The sequence below is a fragment of the Alnus glutinosa genome, chromosome 14, assembly GCF_958979055.1.
Source record: "Alnus glutinosa chromosome 14, dhAlnGlut1.1, whole genome shotgun sequence".
Classification (NCBI taxonomy): domain Eukaryota; kingdom Viridiplantae; phylum Streptophyta; class Magnoliopsida; order Fagales; family Betulaceae; genus Alnus; species Alnus glutinosa.
The window spans coordinates 22,458,573-22,477,101 of record NC_084899.1 but is presented as its reverse complement, the minus strand read 5'-3'; the positions used below and the strand labels follow the sequence as shown (position 1 = coordinate 22,477,101).

The 18,529-nt window shown below is 32.4% G+C and overlaps 1 protein-coding gene across 1 annotated transcript; it reads left to right on the top strand.

Moving 5' to 3' along the window:
• Positions 1–1,975: 1,975 nt before the first annotated feature.
• LOC133856828 (S-protein homolog 1-like) lies at positions 1,976–2,422 on the top strand. Its single transcript, XM_062291868.1, has one exon. The coding sequence runs from the start codon at positions 1,976–1,978 to the stop codon at positions 2,420–2,422; it is 447 nt and encodes a 148-aa protein (XP_062147852.1).
• Positions 2,423–18,529: the final 16,107 nt, after the last annotated feature.

The window sequence follows — 18,529 nt, the reverse complement described above, 5'->3', positions numbered from 1 at the left end:
AAAAATAACATTCACGTGGTGTAAAATTATTTACGTTTCTCATAATATTTTTTGTTGCTCTCCCACACTCAGAGCTACCAAGCAGGTATTGGACTGTCCGTGAGCCACACAAGGGTCCTCCCACAATTACTATTCTAAATTATAAGTAATATAAACAAGTAACTGCTATATAAATTTCAGTGTAGTTTTTCAGTCGCTTATGGGGATTGTATTGTCCCTCTTCACAATATATATAAATATATATATCTAGTTAATTTCCTTTAGCTCCACAACATTTTGGCCGAACCATAGTGTTTTTTATTTTAATTATTTTATGTTTTTCTCCTATATATGGACACATGAAATGATCAAAGAGAGAGAAAACGGGGGGGGGGGGGGGGGGGGGGAATAAATTATACTCTTCTCCTAAACTACCAGCCGTACCCATGTCACTTATTTTATAAACTTTAACTCAATGCAATTTGAGCGCTGTTTGGACATTTCGATGGAATTTTCCCTCTGCCCAGGGGCGGAGCCAGCCCCCCAAAGTTGGGGGGGCCAAATTGAAAAAAAAAGTTTTGAGGAGTTAAAATTAGAAAAAATAATAAAATTTGGAGCAAAATTTTAATTTTTAATTTTAATTTTTTTTTTTTTTTTGGAGAACCTTGGGGCTTGGGGGGGCCTGCCCCTGCCTCTGCCTATATCAACTGTTAAGTTTTTCGTTCTTGTTTGAAAGCATTCTTAACGACTCTCTCATTCTCTCCTCAATTTAGATCAAAAGTGTGAAAGACCCTAGCTCCTTTATAACCTTTTTACCTTTTCATTTAGGGAAAAAAAAAAAAAAATTAAACAAAAAAATATGAATTGACTAAGCTACCATTGACAAGCATGCTTAATTATTTTACATTTTTTTTTTATCAATAAAAATATTCTATAAAAAAAAATTAACATAAGTGATACTTGAGCATAGCAGTGATGAGTTTTTTTTTTTTTTTTTTGTTGACATATTTCAGACTTTTTTGTTTACATAGAAGAGTAATTTAGTCATTTTATATATTTTCCAATCCAATAAGGACTGATTTAGATAAATGGGGTACACTCTAACTTCAAAATAGAGTCTAAATTGCATTGAGCTAATTAAATAGACTTTTTTTTTCTTTTTTTTTTTTTTACATAAGTGATTTATATATGGAGAAAAAGCGTAATTTATCCAAAAAAAAAAAAAACAGAAAGCTCCCATTTGGACGTGCATTAATTGTTCATGGTGAAAATCTAAGACGAAGAGTAAGTACTCCAAATGGGAAACTAGCATGAAATGCTCACATGAAAATATTGAACTATAATAGCTTGAGGATAGGGAGTCGCAGGGGTGAAAAGGCTACTGGTGAAATTTAATACCAACTTAAGCGGTTTGCGGTTATTTGACCTACAACCGCACCACTAACCGGTTTTACTAGGTTTGGCCGGGTTTTTAGGCTAAATTAAAATGTTTTTGAGAGAAGGACAAAAGATTAATATCAAATAGCATTTCTCTAAAATTTAACATATGGCCCGCAAATTCAGGAAAAGAAAATGGCATGTCAGGCTACATTTGAATAACAACCTCTCTAGCTATTAGATTGATTACCTATATATATATATATATAGACAGATTAATTCCTTGTTTTGCGTTTTTAAAAATCACGTTTTCATTAATTAAACTAAATGTGTTTTGAAATTATTATTTTTCAAAACTCACATTTTAAAACTGCTAAACCAAACAGATTGGTTAATTCCTTGAGAAAGTGCATATATGCCTCAAAAATCATTAAATCCCATCAATCTCACCAACCCTCCTAAACAAATAAAGGAGTTCAATTCCCACCAACCAGAAATCAGTAAATGATCAGTAAATTTTGTTATTTAACTTAATTTGTTGTATAAATACCGCTTATAGATGCACAATAGATATACAGAGACAAAAAAAATAATCTCAATCTTCTGCACAGCTAGAACGATGACAGTCCGCATCGGTTTAATGGTTTTCTTACTTGTTTTGGCATTAGCCGTGAGACCTTCATCTCAAGAACTTAGAGATATAAATACAAAATGGACAGTGGACGTTGTTAATGGATTGAGCGGCGAAAATAGGTTGTTCCTTCATTGCAAGTCCAAAGACGATGATCTGGGCATGCACGATCTTCCGGTCGGGGCTAAATCCTCATGGAGTTTCAAAGAAAACTTGTTTGGGAGAACACTTTACTGGTGCTATTTGCGCAAGGACAAGGCTCATGCAGCGTTCGATGTGTTTTGGGAGGAGAAAAATGAAGAATATTATTTGCTTAGGCGGACGTGCGACCGGAGCAATATTTGCATTTGGATTGCCAAAGATGATGGAATTTACTTGAAAAGCATTCGTGATAACCTTGATGTGTTTATGCACAGATGGAAACCAGGACAATAAATGCCGAAGATCATCGATATTTTCTTATGAAATAACATCGTGATATATATATATATATATATATATATATATATATATATATATATATATATATATATATATATATATATATATATATATATATATATATATATATATATATATATGGATCCCCATAATATGCTGTAATATGTTCCTAGTATTTTCCCTTAATTAATTAATCATAGTAATTACATATTATCAAATGTTGTTTCACTGCTTAATGATTACATCAGTTAGGTTTATATATATATTTCTAATTGAAAAAAGTTAATTACTAAATATGAAAAAAATTATCATCCATATGATCTATCCAAGCCCTTTAACCCCTTCTTGGTAGGGTTGATGCTGTCCGGAGAGACCTGTAGTTCAATATCGATATCCTGGATATTGTTGCATATCATCATATACTAGTAGCTCAACCGAGTTCGACTTGAGGTGACCCACGCTACTAGAAAAACCGTAAATATGACCTCATTTGTATATGGTGCCTTCGTTACAAAAACAATCATTGAATTCAATGCCAAATATAAACATAGGCATAACTATCTGTAACCATAGGGTCAAACCCGTATAATAATAATAATAATCTCATGGTTGTTATAGTACCATACGTATCAGTGTACCATGTCATACGATGCAAATATTGTTCATTTACTTTAAGAAATATAATATAATAATTTATCTTTTCCAAAGCTTTCTAAACATATTACAAAAGTATAATAGGCTCACAACATGTTATTTTTGAAAAATAAAGTGCGCTCAGTCCTTTAACATATCGCACATTCGCACGTTTAAAGTAAAATTATTTTTTTAAGCATTTACTTACCTCAATTGCTCATCACAAATTCGAACATTCAAACTCCTGCTATTGCAAAACATAACATAATGTTAAACATAATGTAACTAGAATTCTAACCCATGCACTTAAAAACCCTAATAACAATCTAGGCACTCTAATATATCATTAAAAACCCTAATTAAACATTTGTTTGTCACTCTCGAACGTTTGGTTTCATGGTCAAGCGTTCGATCAACAAGGGTTGAACGTTCAATCAAATGCAATGAACGTTCGAAGTTCGATAAGTACCATTATACATAAAAGGCTTAAAACTTCTACCCACACTATAATTTAACTTAACCAAAGCTCATAATAACTCTAAAAAAAAAATTAATAAACCATATCAACATGATAAAACATGAAAATTATGAACAAGTTCATCATTTCTTTGGAAAATATAATTATTCCATAAAATAAATCATAAACTTAACATGACATGTCAGGACTTACTAAATGCATGATAAACAACAAGGTCAGTATATAATTATTGTGAAAAACGGACATGAGGTTCAAGATTTACCTTATGGAGGGTGTAACCACTCTAAATTCCTCCTTCTCTCTCTATAAACTTTCTCTCACTAGGTCTAGGGTTTACTGGAGTGCAAGGATAAAAGATGAAGGTTGAGCCGTTGAGGGGCGTGGTATACTATTTATAGGCGTGAGGAAGGGGTAAGGTTGGCTGAGATGTCTGAAAAAGTTCAAATGCTTTTCAAACGTGATAGAATGTTCGGGGTAAACTTCGAGTGTTTGAGGAAAAGACATATCGAACGTTCAAGTGGGATGTCCAACGTTCGCGAAGAAAATGACAACTCGATCTTTCTAGTGGAGTATTCAATGTTCGACTAGAGTAATTATGGAACATTTCAGAAAGGCATCAAACATTCGTCTAGGGTACAAAAGTGACAATTATTTTTGTGTTTGGAGAAAAATTAGTTTATGACGCTCATTGAATTTCTTTTAAATGATAATCGTAAGTGTCGGTTAAAATGTATTTTGACAATAATTGCATTTTATCATTGTTATTTTCGGGGTATTACAGTCTGTGGGTTGTCAGGCATTTGGGTCGCTGGTGGCTTAAGCTCGTCAGGTCACAAATTGGGGACTTGTTTTAAGGTGTGAGCCTTATTCTTAGGCAAGTATTTCCTGAGTATAATTTATGTGGACGACTTAATAAAGTCTACCCATCCTTCGTTAAAATTTAATATATGGCCGGCAAACTTAGGAAAAGAGAATGACATGTCATGCTACAATTGAATAACAACCTCTCTAGCTATTAGATTGTTTGCTTATAGAGATTAATCCCTTGTTTTACGTTTTTTTTTTTTAAAAAAAAATCACGTTTTCATTAATTAATAGTGTTTTGAAATAACTATTTTTCAAACTTCACGTTTTGAGACTGCTAAACCAAACGATTGCTTATGTGTCCTATAAATTGAAGGGAGTATTAAGAAAGTGCTAATACGGTGGAACTCAAAAAAGCAAACCCCATCAATCTCACCAACCTCTCTTAATCACACAAGAAAACCTCACTAACCTCCAAAACAAGAAAGGATTTCCTCCTAATCACAAATAGTACTAAATCACTAAATTTTGTTCTTTAATTGACTTTGTTTTATAATACCCCTTTTATATATATATATATATGAAAGAAAAGAGTAACCACTACAAGAAATTACTGCATTTATGTCCTTTTAATTTAATATTCTGCTTGTAGCGAAATTCAAAATAAAGAAATAAGGGAGTTCATTTATAGTCTTCTACAAAAAAAAAAAAAAAAAAAAAAAAAACACGTGGTCCATAATTCAACGGAGGAATACTAGACATCCAAACACTTTTTTCCATAATTTGGTTCCAACCTGATGTGTCACAATCCCATGAGATTTATCATTTTGGAAAATGTGCCACAATCTCATAGGATTGTGAAACATCAGGTTGGAACCAAATTCTGGAAAATAGTGTTAGGATGTCAAACATTTTTCAACTCAACGTGAATAGTATATAACTTTCATATTCTGCCTAAGACGAACGGCCAGCAACATTTCAGCATCTCCCTTTACTCAAATAACTACATCAAAAACAAAATTCGTCAAGTTATGATACATTTAAGAGAAAACTATATGCTAGTTAATAGATAAACAAACATGTATTAATGAACTTCACACACATATATCTATAACTTAAAAAGTGAAAAAGTAGTGTTAATGGGGCTATAATTTTATTCTTTTATATAATGAATGAGAAGTAAAGGTTTTGAAGTGGGATACAACAATGGCAAATAATTTTTTTCCAATCAAAATCTGCCGTCATCATCCCCCTTCATACCAACAGAGTTAGCACTATATATAATACTGGAAAAATGTAAAATTCAATGAAAAACTCAAATGATGTTAGTAACTATATATGAGAGTGGCCTATTGTTAGCTCTTAAGAATGCACCAAGCTACATTTAACAACAAATAAATATACACATAACTACCCTTACAAAAGTGCTAAATATTACATCAATTCAACACAATGCATTTCTCATACCAACAAATAAATACACACAACTCCATTCAGCATTGATGTATATAAGTTAAACATTGGCTTATATAATTAATACTAGAACAGACTATAGAAGACTGGAATTAGCAGATTGCATATGTACGTTATTTCATTCATAAACTTTGTTCGTAAATTCATCCGATGTCTTCTTCCTCGCCATCATCTCTTGCTTGCACGTCATCTACGTCTGGATCAATGGGATCTTCATCACCTACATATTTAATTGTAACATATGTTAATGACAACAAACCTTGATATGTATAGTTTGCTCTTACAACATTTACAACATATTACCATATGTACGTTCTCCATTTTCTTGGGGATTCAACAAAGTATGTTAGACAAAAAGAGATGAATTTAGCATCTTATTATCCTAAATTTAGAGTATACTCTTATCCTTATTAATTAACCAAGGCATCTTGTAATATCCCTTAAAATGTGCTCTTCAAAGCAATGTTAGGTATTGAAGACACATGAATTATCGCTGTAAGAAACTGTCGTAGTACTTAATCTTAACCATAGAAATGGTTAAAGGTCCTAAAATAATTGAAGTTCCTTTTCTGAATAATCGGTAATCCATAGGTCTTATGCCAACTCAATTCAAAAATAATCAAATAATATCAAGTCATGGCGATCATACTTCTCAAATACAATTCAGTAGTTAAGGGAAAAGTACATATAACCCCATCAAATTACTACCTCATTGTCAATTTCCCCCCCCCCTAAACTACCAAAAAAATGCCAATATACTCCTAATGACAAAAATACATTTCATAAAATTATTAAAAAAAAAATGAAAACTAAAAAAATTATACCAAAATAATAATTAAAAAAAAAAACTATATTTTTTTTTTAATATAATTTTTAGTTTTTTTTTTTAAAAAAAAATCATTCTTTTTTTTAATTTAATTTATTTTTAAAAAATATTGTTTTTAGTTTTTCATATTTAATTTATTTTATTTTATTTTATTTTTTAGTTTTAGTTTTAGTTTTTTTTTTTCAAATTTATAAGAACATTTTTGTTTTATTCAAAAAAAAATTAGGATCATTTTTGCCTTTTTGTTAGTCTTAGGGGGACATTGACATTTTTTGGTAATTTGATTTGAGAGGGGATATTTACACAATTGGTAGTTTGGGGGGTACATTGACAATTGAGTGATAATTTGAGGTGGATATGTGTAATTTTTCCTTAAAATAAATATATTAAAAATATAGCTACAAAACCTACAAACACACAATTCAGTAGTTAAGATAAAAATTAAAAGAAATATATATATATATATATATATATATACAATACTACAAAATCATGCACCATTACAATTTACAATTGGTGCAATGTCGTACCTGGAATGTTCGCGACATTACCGACATGCACTGCCCATGGAATATCTCTCCTGCATAACCAAATCAATCAGGTTTCACATCTGATCTACAGTTGTGGATAACCTGATCAGTGATGAACTGGACAGAGCCTCTAATGCTGTTGTTCTCGGAGATGAGAACTACCGCTTTCGCAGCGTACTCATTGCTAAAGGATGTTATGTGTGTGTGTGGGGGCTTGCGCTTGTAATTCCTACAAGTGGCAGCCACATCTCAAACTGAATATATAGGATAGCTTCGTTTCAAATGAAGATTTTTTTTTTTTAATATATATATATATATATATATATATAAGTGTTTCGAAGAAGTTGTTAGTATTGGCACTGGAGATATGATACATTACCACCCCAAGACACAATTACTGACCACATTTGCCCATGTGTCAACTTTTTTTTTTACTTTCTTTTTTTTTTTTTGGAAAAAAAAAAAACAAAAAATGCTAAAACTAGTTAGGGGACCACCTTGCCCATGAGAGTTGTCACTTAAGGTAGCAAAAAATTATATCTCCTTAGCACTGTTTTCATAAACAACTCTATACTCTCCCCTTTTTTTTCACTTCTCTAAAAAAAAAATTTAATTTTTTTTTTATATCAAATTAATTATTTTTTTTTACTATTCAAATAAAAAAATAACTACAAAATAAAACTTTTCATTTTTTCATATAAAAAATTACAAACTTTTTCTACTTTAAATCACATTTTATTATTATTAAAAAAAAAAATTCTCCTCAAAAATGTTTACGGAGCCATTGATTTCATCTTTTAGTAAGGAGTTAATGTTGGCATTTTTTTAAAATAATAATAATAATAATAATAAATTACGTACATCGACCATTAAATATACAAGCTTTAAATTAATAACTATTATTTATTTTATTTGAATGAACTCTCCGCGTACATGATTAGTCATGTTAGTAGAGCATCTTATTTAAATGAGCGGGTTAAATAGCATGTACACCTATGTGATTTATGACCTTTATTTTTTGTCCCCTCAGTTTCACTTTTTATCAAATTTAGTATCGGTGGTATATGAAAAGACAGAAATGGTACCTTCGTCTGATTTCCCGTCCAAAACTAACGTCCAGCCACGTCATCCTACAGGTGTCGGCGTGCATGCGCGACACCTGTCCCTGTAATACACTTCAGCGCTGACGTGGCCATCATTTTTCTTTATTATTATTTTAATGATTTCTTTTATATATATATATATATATATATATATATATATATATATATATATATATATATATATATATATATATATAATAAAAAATAAATAAAAATAAAAAAATAAAAAATAAAAAAATCTGGGGTGTGGCTCTTTAGGCTACATGCCACCCCCATTTTGGCCAGCCACCCCCAAAGCCATTTTTGGGGGTGGCCGAAACTACCCCCATTTGGCTTGGGGGTGGGTCGGTCACCCCATTAGGCTTGGGGATGGCCGAACCACTCCCGTGGCCCATGGGAGTGGTTCGGCCACCCCCAAGGGCCAAAATAGGGGTGGCCGAAACCACCCCATTTGGCTTGGAGGTGGCTCGGCCACCCCATTAGGCCTGAGTATTTAGGGTATTACCCAAATACCTGACAACACTCAGACCATTCATCTAGACCTAATTTCCCCACTCACCTTGCGTAACAAAACTTTCCCACGCCTTACTAGCCTCCCTAATGGCTTTGGAGAGAGAAGAGGCGCCATATATAACCCCACCATCAGATTCTAAAAGGCTCCATATGTGTGCATATAAGGTCTAAGGTACACAAATTTTACTATTCCAAATTATTAGCAATTTGATCAAATAATTGTTATAGAAAACAATACGTGAAAATGTGTGATAAAGAATGAACTTGCGTATGTGGCATGGTAATATGAATATGAATATATGTGACACGTTTAACGAAGATGATCTTTGTATGAAATGATGACAACTGACAAAGTCTTCCACTAAAAGTTTGATGAAAGATTCGATAGAATGACTTATGTGTCATAAAACTAAAATTGAGACCTTCTAATTGTCAAAATTAGAAATTAAAAGCTTATTTATCGTAGGGGAAAAACTCAAAAACTTTTGAAATAATTTATCTAAAAATTAACACAAATAATATGTTAGTACAAACCTTCACTTCTATCTTTATCTTTTCTAAGTTCGCAATTAGGACAGTAAACGAGTCGGTCTGAGTCGAGTTTTGGCGATTCCTGACCGGCTCGTTTTAAGGAGAATTTAAACGAGTCGATCTTGAGCTCAAGCCGAGCTTAAGGACCTTTGTTCGGAATCGACTCGTTGGAGTAATACCCTAACTTGGGACTAAGCTCAAGACTATTAATTCAGTCCTCACGAGTCAATCCGAGTGCTTGACTCGCTCGAGTCGACTTGAGCTTGGATCAAACCCAAAAAAAAAATTTCAGGTTCGATCAAAGCTTGAGCCTGAGCTTCGGGTTCATAGTTCGGCCTGTAGAGCCCTAATTGGGTAGCTCGGCCCAATTATGGCTCGTTTAGTTCAATAATAATTGGCAAAAAAAAAAAAGAAAAAAAAAAAAAAAAGAACCATAAACAGACAAATTTGAATTTTGAATTTTGCAATTTACAAACTACATACATGAATCTAATAAGCTATGAATCAAAAAATGAAACAAGTTGCATCTACTTGCAACTTAAATTACAAGTTTACAAATTATAACATACAAACTACAAAGAGATCAGATTTACATAGTCTGAAAGAGATCAAATTTTACCCAAATACAAAGAGATCAAAATTAAAAAGACTACAACTCTACAAGATAACTGAAATTACAGCACAATTGCAGCTTGCAAAATGTTAAAAACAATCTGAGTTGCCACTTGCCAAATGCCACAGTCCAAAGGAGTCACAGGATCACACTGAACTAAGACAAAAATAAAATAAAAATGTTAAGCTATTTTTACTCCCTTCCATATTTAATTAAAATTTTGTTTACCTTGATAAACATGTCAAGAGAGATTTATCATATAAGATTTGTTTAGACGGACTATACATACCAACTGCAACTTCTCCAACAGAAAGGGTATGGAATATAAAAATATCAAATTTACAAAGAGATCAAGTTTACATGAAGGATGAGTGATTCTCATTCGAGCGAATGACTAAAAGACAACTTAAATTAGGACATATTAACAATTTGAAAATGAAAAGTTAAAAACAATATGAGTTGTCACTGCCAAATTTGCCACAAAACCACATTGCACTAAGACATTCTTGTGATAAAATAAATTGCATAACCGATTAATAGGTAAAATGTACTTTATACTCCTGTAAAATTTATAAATTTACAAAATTATCCTAATTAAATAATTATTATTATTAGTTTTTTTAAAAAAGAAAGAAAAGAAAGCAGTGGTAGTTTTGATATTTTGACGTCCTCCGTTAGGATTTAACTGAAAATTCTAACGGATGGATAATATTGCAAAGTTTTCAAACATGCTGACCCGATTTTGCAACTTTTTAAAGTTTGAAGATACGGTTGTAAAAGTGATGGAATATCTAGGAATAAGTGAAGTTTCACCTCCAAAAATAAAGAATAAAAAACTAATTTACTCATTAAGCAGTGAGTAAATTATTATTATTATTATTATTTTTTGGTGAGTTAAAACTTTAATTTATTGCCCAAACTCAAACTTTACTACACTCCATTAAACACCGGAAACACGGTTATTCGGTTAACAAGAACCAACAAATACAGCTATGTATGTAATTATTTTGATTAAGAGAGAATATATAATAGAAAATGGTAGGGGATATTATGGGGATCCTATCACAATATTATTCCATAAGAAGTACTGATCGATGATCTTCAGCATTTAATTAATTAGTGTCCTGGCTCCCATTTGTGCATGAAAATCTCCCTGTTTTCTGGGATGTTTAGCAAGTAAATTCCGTCATCTTTTGCAGTCCAAATGCAAGTGCATTTAGTAGAGAAAAAGCATTCGCATGTTCTGGCAATAAAACGAAAACCATATTTAGGCTCTTCATATTCACTCAACCAAAACACATTGAGTGATGCATGAGCCTTGTCCGTGCGCATGTTGCACCAGAAAAGCGTTGACCCCCAAAAGTTTTCTTCAAAATGCCAAGAGAATTCAGACCCGACCTGAAGATAGTGCATGCCCAGATCATCATCTTTCGACTTGCAATGAAGGAACAACGTATCTCCACCGCTCAATCCATTCACAACCTGCACATGCCATTCTGTTTGTCCCAAAGATATCAAACATGCCAAAACAAGTAAGAAAACCATTAAGCCGCTGTGACTTGTCATTGTGTTGCTGTAAGCTAGTGATCATGCATGCATGAACTATAGTTTATTATTCAAAACAATATATATAGCCAGTGAAAATTAAAGACAAAACAGAAGATTTGTTTTTTCTTTGTATATTTATTGTGCATCGATCTATACATCGTTAACGTATTATTTACTCTCATAAGTTTCGTACGTTTCATATTGATTATGTAACTCTAATGCATTACACTCATAATTCTCTTATGTTACATAATGATTATGTGTAACTCTTCTAATTCTTATAGGTTCATTAAAAAAAGATAAAAAGAAAAAAAAAAAAGAAAAAAAGAAAAAAAAAAGGGGATATTATAATTAGTGTCCTTTTTTTCAACCTTTTAGAAAAATGATGCTAATATATTCATTTAGCGTCTCTTTAATGCAAATGACATTAATTTTGGAATATTGCTTGTCACTTCTTAAAAAGGTCTTAGAATTTGCGTCTTTTTACATAAAAAGGTGCCCATTTATATATATTTTTCGTCATTTCTTGAAAAAGTCGTAAAACTAATGTCTTTTCTTTTTTTTCTTTTCTTTTTTTTTAATGTAAAGGATGCCCATTTATACATGTCTTTCGGCATTTCTTCAAAAGCTAGTAATAATAGTGTCTTTTTCATATAAAATATGCTAATTTCAAAATATATTTAGCCGTTTATTTAAAAATGTCGTAAAAGCTCAAAGCTCAACCGTTTTTTTAAATATATATATATATATATATATATATATATAAGTAAAGCTCAAAAGAAAAGATCTAGTAACCAGACGAAAAAAAAAAAATTAGAAACTCTAGCATTGGTAAAAACGATTAATTGGCAGTTGTAGAAGAAGTTTGTCAAAGCAATTGAAAAAATGGCATTTATGTGCTTTTAATTCACTACCCTTTAATTCACTCAAAAAAAAAAAAAAATTCACTACCCTTTAATGAAGTGGTGTTATCTTAATGGTTTTAATTACTCTTTTGTGGTGTGACGTGAGGTCCACTTCAAAAGGACTCCTACTTCACATCTTTTTGTCTCTTTTTTGAGATAAGACGATATATGTTAATAACAATTATTTTAAGCTCATTTAGGGTTAAATATTTATTTGTCCATGTGCTTCACGACCTTTATTTTTTGTTCCTTCAGTTTCACTTTTTATCAAATTTGGTACCGGTGGTATATGAAAAGATGGAAATGGTACCTCCGTCTGATTTCTCGTCCAAAACTAACGTCCAGCCACGTCATCCTATATGTGTCAGCGTACATGCGCGACACCTGTCTCCGTGATACACTTCAGCGCTGACGTGGCTATCATTTTTCTTTATTATTATTTTAATGATTTCTTTTATATATATATATATATATATATATATATATATATATATATATATATATATATATATATATATAAAATAATAATAATAAAAAATTGGGGGGTGGCTCAGCCACCCCTTTGGGCCACATGGGGGTGGCTGGCCACCCCCAAGGCCATTTTTGGGGGTGGCCGAAACCACCCCCATTTGGCTTGGGGGTGGCCGAACCACACCCATGGGCCACGGGGGTGGTTCGGCCACCCCCAGGCCAAATGGAGGTGGCCGGCCGCCCCATGTGGCCTAAAGGGGTGGCTCGGCCACCCCAACAATTTTTATTTTTATTTTTTTTTCCAAAAAAAATTCTTTAAAATAATATATATTGATTTTATTTTATTTTATTTTTTGACATATCCGCACAAGAAGAGGAGAGGGATTCAAACTAGTAACTTCCATTTCATGTGGCGTGGTCTCCAGGTGATTGAGTTATTCCTTGGAAACAAAAATATATTAATTGTGCACAAAGTACCATGTGTGATATATTTATAAAACCAAGGTACCATTTCTGGTAATTATTTAAACTACAGGGGGCACATCATGAAATATATAAAACTACAGGGGTATACATTGGGAAAAAAATTGTGTTTAAGTAATAAACATTTGGTCATTTTTTGAGTTATATCAATTGGCCACGCAGATTATTTTGTGTTTCCAATTGTTATACAGAACTGATAGCATTTTTTTTTTTTTTTTTTTTTTTATGAAGGGTTCAAAATTAAGAACCACATTTTTTTTTCCAATAGATACCCCTATAGTTTTATATATTTCACAATGTGCCACATGTGATTTTAATAAGTACCGAAAATAATACTTTGTTTTTGTAATTATACCGCAAATGGTACTTTGTACACAAACAATATTTGGTATATTTGGTATGCATGTTTTGAACCAAAAGTAACATATATGCCTGTCGTGTATGAAAATAATATGTTGTCAATAATTGAATCCTTCATAAAATAAATAAATAAATAAATGCTATAAGTTCTGTGTAACAATTGAAAACACAAAATAATCTGCGTGATCAATCGATATAACTCAAAAAATGACCATATGTTTATTACTTAAACACAATTCCGTTGGATGATTAGTAAATCTATCCATGAGATTTCTGAGATGTCTCCCTGGCCCACGAATGGGCCCTAATTGGATTCTTTGGCGGTGAAGTAATTGGGTCCTACATAAACACTTATTATTTACTTATAACCATCAAATATAGAATTCTATGCAAAAACTAAACCAAAAAATAAAATAAAAAATCAACTAGTAAATGTTATATGGAAGACTTAATAAAGTCTACCCATCCTTTGTTAAAATTTAACATATGGCCGGCAAATTCAGGAAAAGAGAATGACATGCCATGCTACAATTGAATAACAACCTCTCTAGCTATTAGATTGTTTGCCCATAGAAAATAATCTCTTGTTTTCCGCTTTTAAAAATCACGTTTTTATTAATTGTATTTTAAAATTACTATTTTTCAAATCTCACGTTTTGAAACCGTTAAATCAAACAAATTGCTCGTATATATGGTGGAACTCAAAAAAAGAAATCCCGTCAATCTCACCAACCTCTCTCAATCACACAATTAAGGAAACCTCACTAACCTCCAAAACAAGAACAGATTTCCCACCAACCACAAGTCAGTAAATCACAAAATTTTGTTCTTTAACTTTGTTGCATGTATAAATACCCCATATATATATATATATATGCACATTAATATATATACAAAGACAAGAAAGAAAGAAAGAAATCTTATAGTCCATCATCACCTACAGCAATACAATGACAAGTCACAGCAACTTAATGGTTTTCTTACTTGTTTTGGCATGTTTGGTATGTTTGGGACAAACAAAATATTGGCGTGTGCAGGTTGTGAATGGATTGAGCAGTGGACATACGTTGTTCCTTCATTGCAAGTCGAAAGATGATGATCTGGGCATGCACTATCTTCAGGTCGGGTCTGAGTTCTCTTGGCATTTCGAAGAAAACTTATGGCAGTCAACACTTTTCTGGTGCAACATGCGCACGGACAAGGCTCATGCATCATTCAATGTGTTTTGGTTGAAGAAAAATGAAGAGCCTAAATATGGTTCTGATTTTATGGAGAACACATGCGAATGCTTTTTAACGGGTGGTGAATGCAATTGCATTTGGACTACAAAAGACGACGGAATTTACTTGCGAAACATCCTAGAAAACAGGGAGATTTTTATGAACAAATGGGAACCAGGACACTAAATGCTGAAGATCATCGATCATTTCTTATGGAATTTTGTGATAGGATACCCATAGTATCCCCAAACATTTCCTATTATATATTCTCTCTTAATCATAATAATTACATATTTTTTAATGTTGTTTCACTGCTTAATGAGTATATTTTCTTTTTTTATTTTTAGGTAAACTTCACTTATATATCTCTAAATATTCTATCAGTACTTTTACAATTGTATCTTCAAACTTTAAAAAGTTGCAATATCAGGTCGGTGTGTTTGAAAACTTTGCAATGTTACTCATCTGTTAGAATTTTCTGTTAATTAATAAATTATAACGGAGGACCTCAAAATATCAAAACTACCCATGGTTTCTTTTTTTAAATAATAATTAAAAAAAAGTGACGTGAGTCACGTGACCCACGGCCAAGCTTTATATATATATATATATATATATATATATATATATATCAATGTGTGTGTGTGTTATAAGCCTATTCTTTATTGAATATAGTTAAAAAGTTGCTTGCTCCCATGAATATAGGTATAACGCCAAACCATATAAAAAAGTTGTGTTGGATTCTCAAAATTGTATTATCAATCGTGACCGTCAATATTGTGATACATTTCCATGTTTTGCGTCGCTAGACGATGGGTTAACTCCGCAATCTGTCTCTGCAAGTCTTCAATCATCACATCTTATACACTACGTTCATGGTAGGTAGGGGACTTCCTCATTCGGAACCTGTCTACGCCAACCATGACCACGATTACTAGTCATGAAAACTGATGAAAAAAACCACGCAAAGAAGATGCTTAAGTTCTAATACCAACTGACGCCGAGCAAAACTAAGATTGTTCTGACAGCGTATGATAGCAGCAGAAACTATGAATTGAAGATAAAAAAAGAAATTTAGGAAGAGGGAAAATAACAAATAGGGGGGAGAAAACCCATAATTGCTCCAAATAAGCAAATAGAGAAATAATTCTAAAAAACTTAAAATTCAATTGATACTTAAAACTTGATTCCAAAATAATACAGACATGCATTTATATAGACAAAGTTTGAGTACGTATTTTCCAAGCAGAATACTTGGAGAAAAAGAAATAAATAAAAATACAAAACATAACCGAAAACTTGGAGACAAAGTGAAATTCGATCTTGTACAGAAAATAAAATATATTATTCTAAAAATAATATTAAGATATTTTGTATGATTCTTTCTGTTCTTAAGCTGAACTGATTCAAGAAATAATCTTTAAATCTTATACCTGATTTTCTCCGACATGCTGCCAAATGGCCTTGAAGCTAGCTTGATGGTCAATCTCTTCCTTGGAAAAGAAAAGCAACGTGATATTTTATTCTATTTTATCAATTGCTTATTTGTGTTAATTTTTACAGAAATTAATTCAAAAGTTTTTGAATTTTGCCCCTACGATAAATAAGCTTTTAATTTCTAATTAATTTAGACAATTAGAAGGTTTGAATTTTAGTTTTATGACAAATAAGTCATTCTATCGTATCTTTCATCAAACTTTTTAATGAAAGACTTTGTCAGTTGTCATCTTCATTTCAAAACGTACGTGTCACATATATTGATCAGATTCATATCACCATGCCACGTACGCAAGTTCATCTTTTATCACACATTTTCAAGTATATATTGTGATCTATAACAATTGCTTGACCAAATTCTAACAATTTGGAGTGGTAAAATTTGTGTACCTTAATTAGATCATATATATATATATATATATATATATACATGCATTTGGAGCCTTTTAGGATCTGATGGTAGGGTCATGGTGCCTCTTTTCTCTCCATGCCGTTAGGGAGGTTAGTAAGGCGTGGGAGAGTATTGTTATATATGAAAGGTGAGTGGGAGAATCAGGTCGATCTAGATGAGTGGTCTACGAGTTGTCAGGTATGTGGGTCGGTGGTGGGCCTTCTTAAGCAAGTATTGCATGGGACTATCACTATAAAAAAAAAAAAAATAAGGGATTCGCCACCACGTGGCCATATAGCAACGTATCTTCCAAAACACGTTGTTATATGTGGGAGAAAAGTCGAGGTAAGTATTTGGCCACGTGGCCATATGGCCGTGTGTAATTATTTCACGTGGTCACGCGTATTAATTACGCGTAGCCACATGGCCACATGTACAAATTATACGTGGCTAAAATATTCATATATTTTTTATAATTTTTTAAGGAATTGAAATTTTTTCAAATATTTTTTTAAAGATTTGAAATTTTAGTCACGTGTTTTATTAGCAACGTTGCCAATTGGCCACGTGGCTTATTGCCACATCGCCAATTAGCCACCTGGCAATTAAACCACATGGCTAAAATATTTCTATTTTTTCTATTTTTTTTTTTTAAGATTTAAAATTTTAGCCATGTATTTTATAAGCCACGTTGCGAATTGGCTACGTGGCAAATAAACCACATTGCTATTTGTTATTTGGAGGGAATGAACGTAAGCGGGAGTCCTCTTAAAATTCAAAACTGAGGTTTCTTCCCTTTTGTTTTTTTTTATAATTTTTAAGTTTTCTTTTACTTCCTAAAAAGTCGTGCCATGCCTATCAACTCTCTCTCTCTCTCAACGTGCACGAGTATGACCACATGTTGCCTTTATTTTTTTCTTACATATCTCTCGATCTTTCTCTTTCTCTCAATATTGAATAAAAAAAAAAACTCTATTTCAACTCTCTCTTATTGTTCCTCGTCTTTCTCTATCTCACTCTCTTTTCTTAGTGTTTTTTTTTTTTTTAGAAGATGACGACTCACCCACCGGCCGCACGACTCGGTCGCCACCACCTGAAGAAGCTCGTTTGTGTGGTCGGTGACGGAGATTTAGGCGTCGAGCTCCACTCCAAACTCGATCTCACCAGCGACCCATGGAAGATCGGGTCCGATTTTTCACTTTTTCTTCCTTTTTGAACTCTCTTAGAACTCTGTGTTGGCCGGATGTTAATTTTGGGTTGAATTTCATGTGGGAGGAAGGGGTACGGAATTATTATTTTTTTGGGTTGAATCTCTATGCCGGTTATTGTTTTTCGTCGTCGAGGAACGAAAAATCCGCTCTGAATCTCGCCGGATCTCGACGACGAGTTGGACCTGAAGATCGGGCATGGATCTCGCTGGATACGCCGGCCTTCGCCAGAGATCCAATGAGATATAGTGATATACGTACATATACGTATATCGTATACGATCGATTTTTTTTTAAAAAAAAAAAAAAAAAAGAAGAAGAAGAAGAAAAAAGAACAGATATTTCTGTTTTTTTTTCTTTTTTTTTTTTTAATCTAGTTTTTGGCGACGTGGGTTTGGGGTAGGCGGCTAAAAATACATTCTTCTTTTTTCTTTTTTAAAAGCATTTAGCCATGTGGGTGTCCCACGTGGCTAAATGCTGCGTGGCTAAATAACCACGTATGTGAAAAGCCACG

Coding starts and splice junctions, on each gene's coding strand:
- LOC133856828 (XM_062291868.1), top strand. CDS start 1,976: ATGACAGTCCGCATCGGTTTAATGGTTTTCTTACTTGTTTTGGCATTA.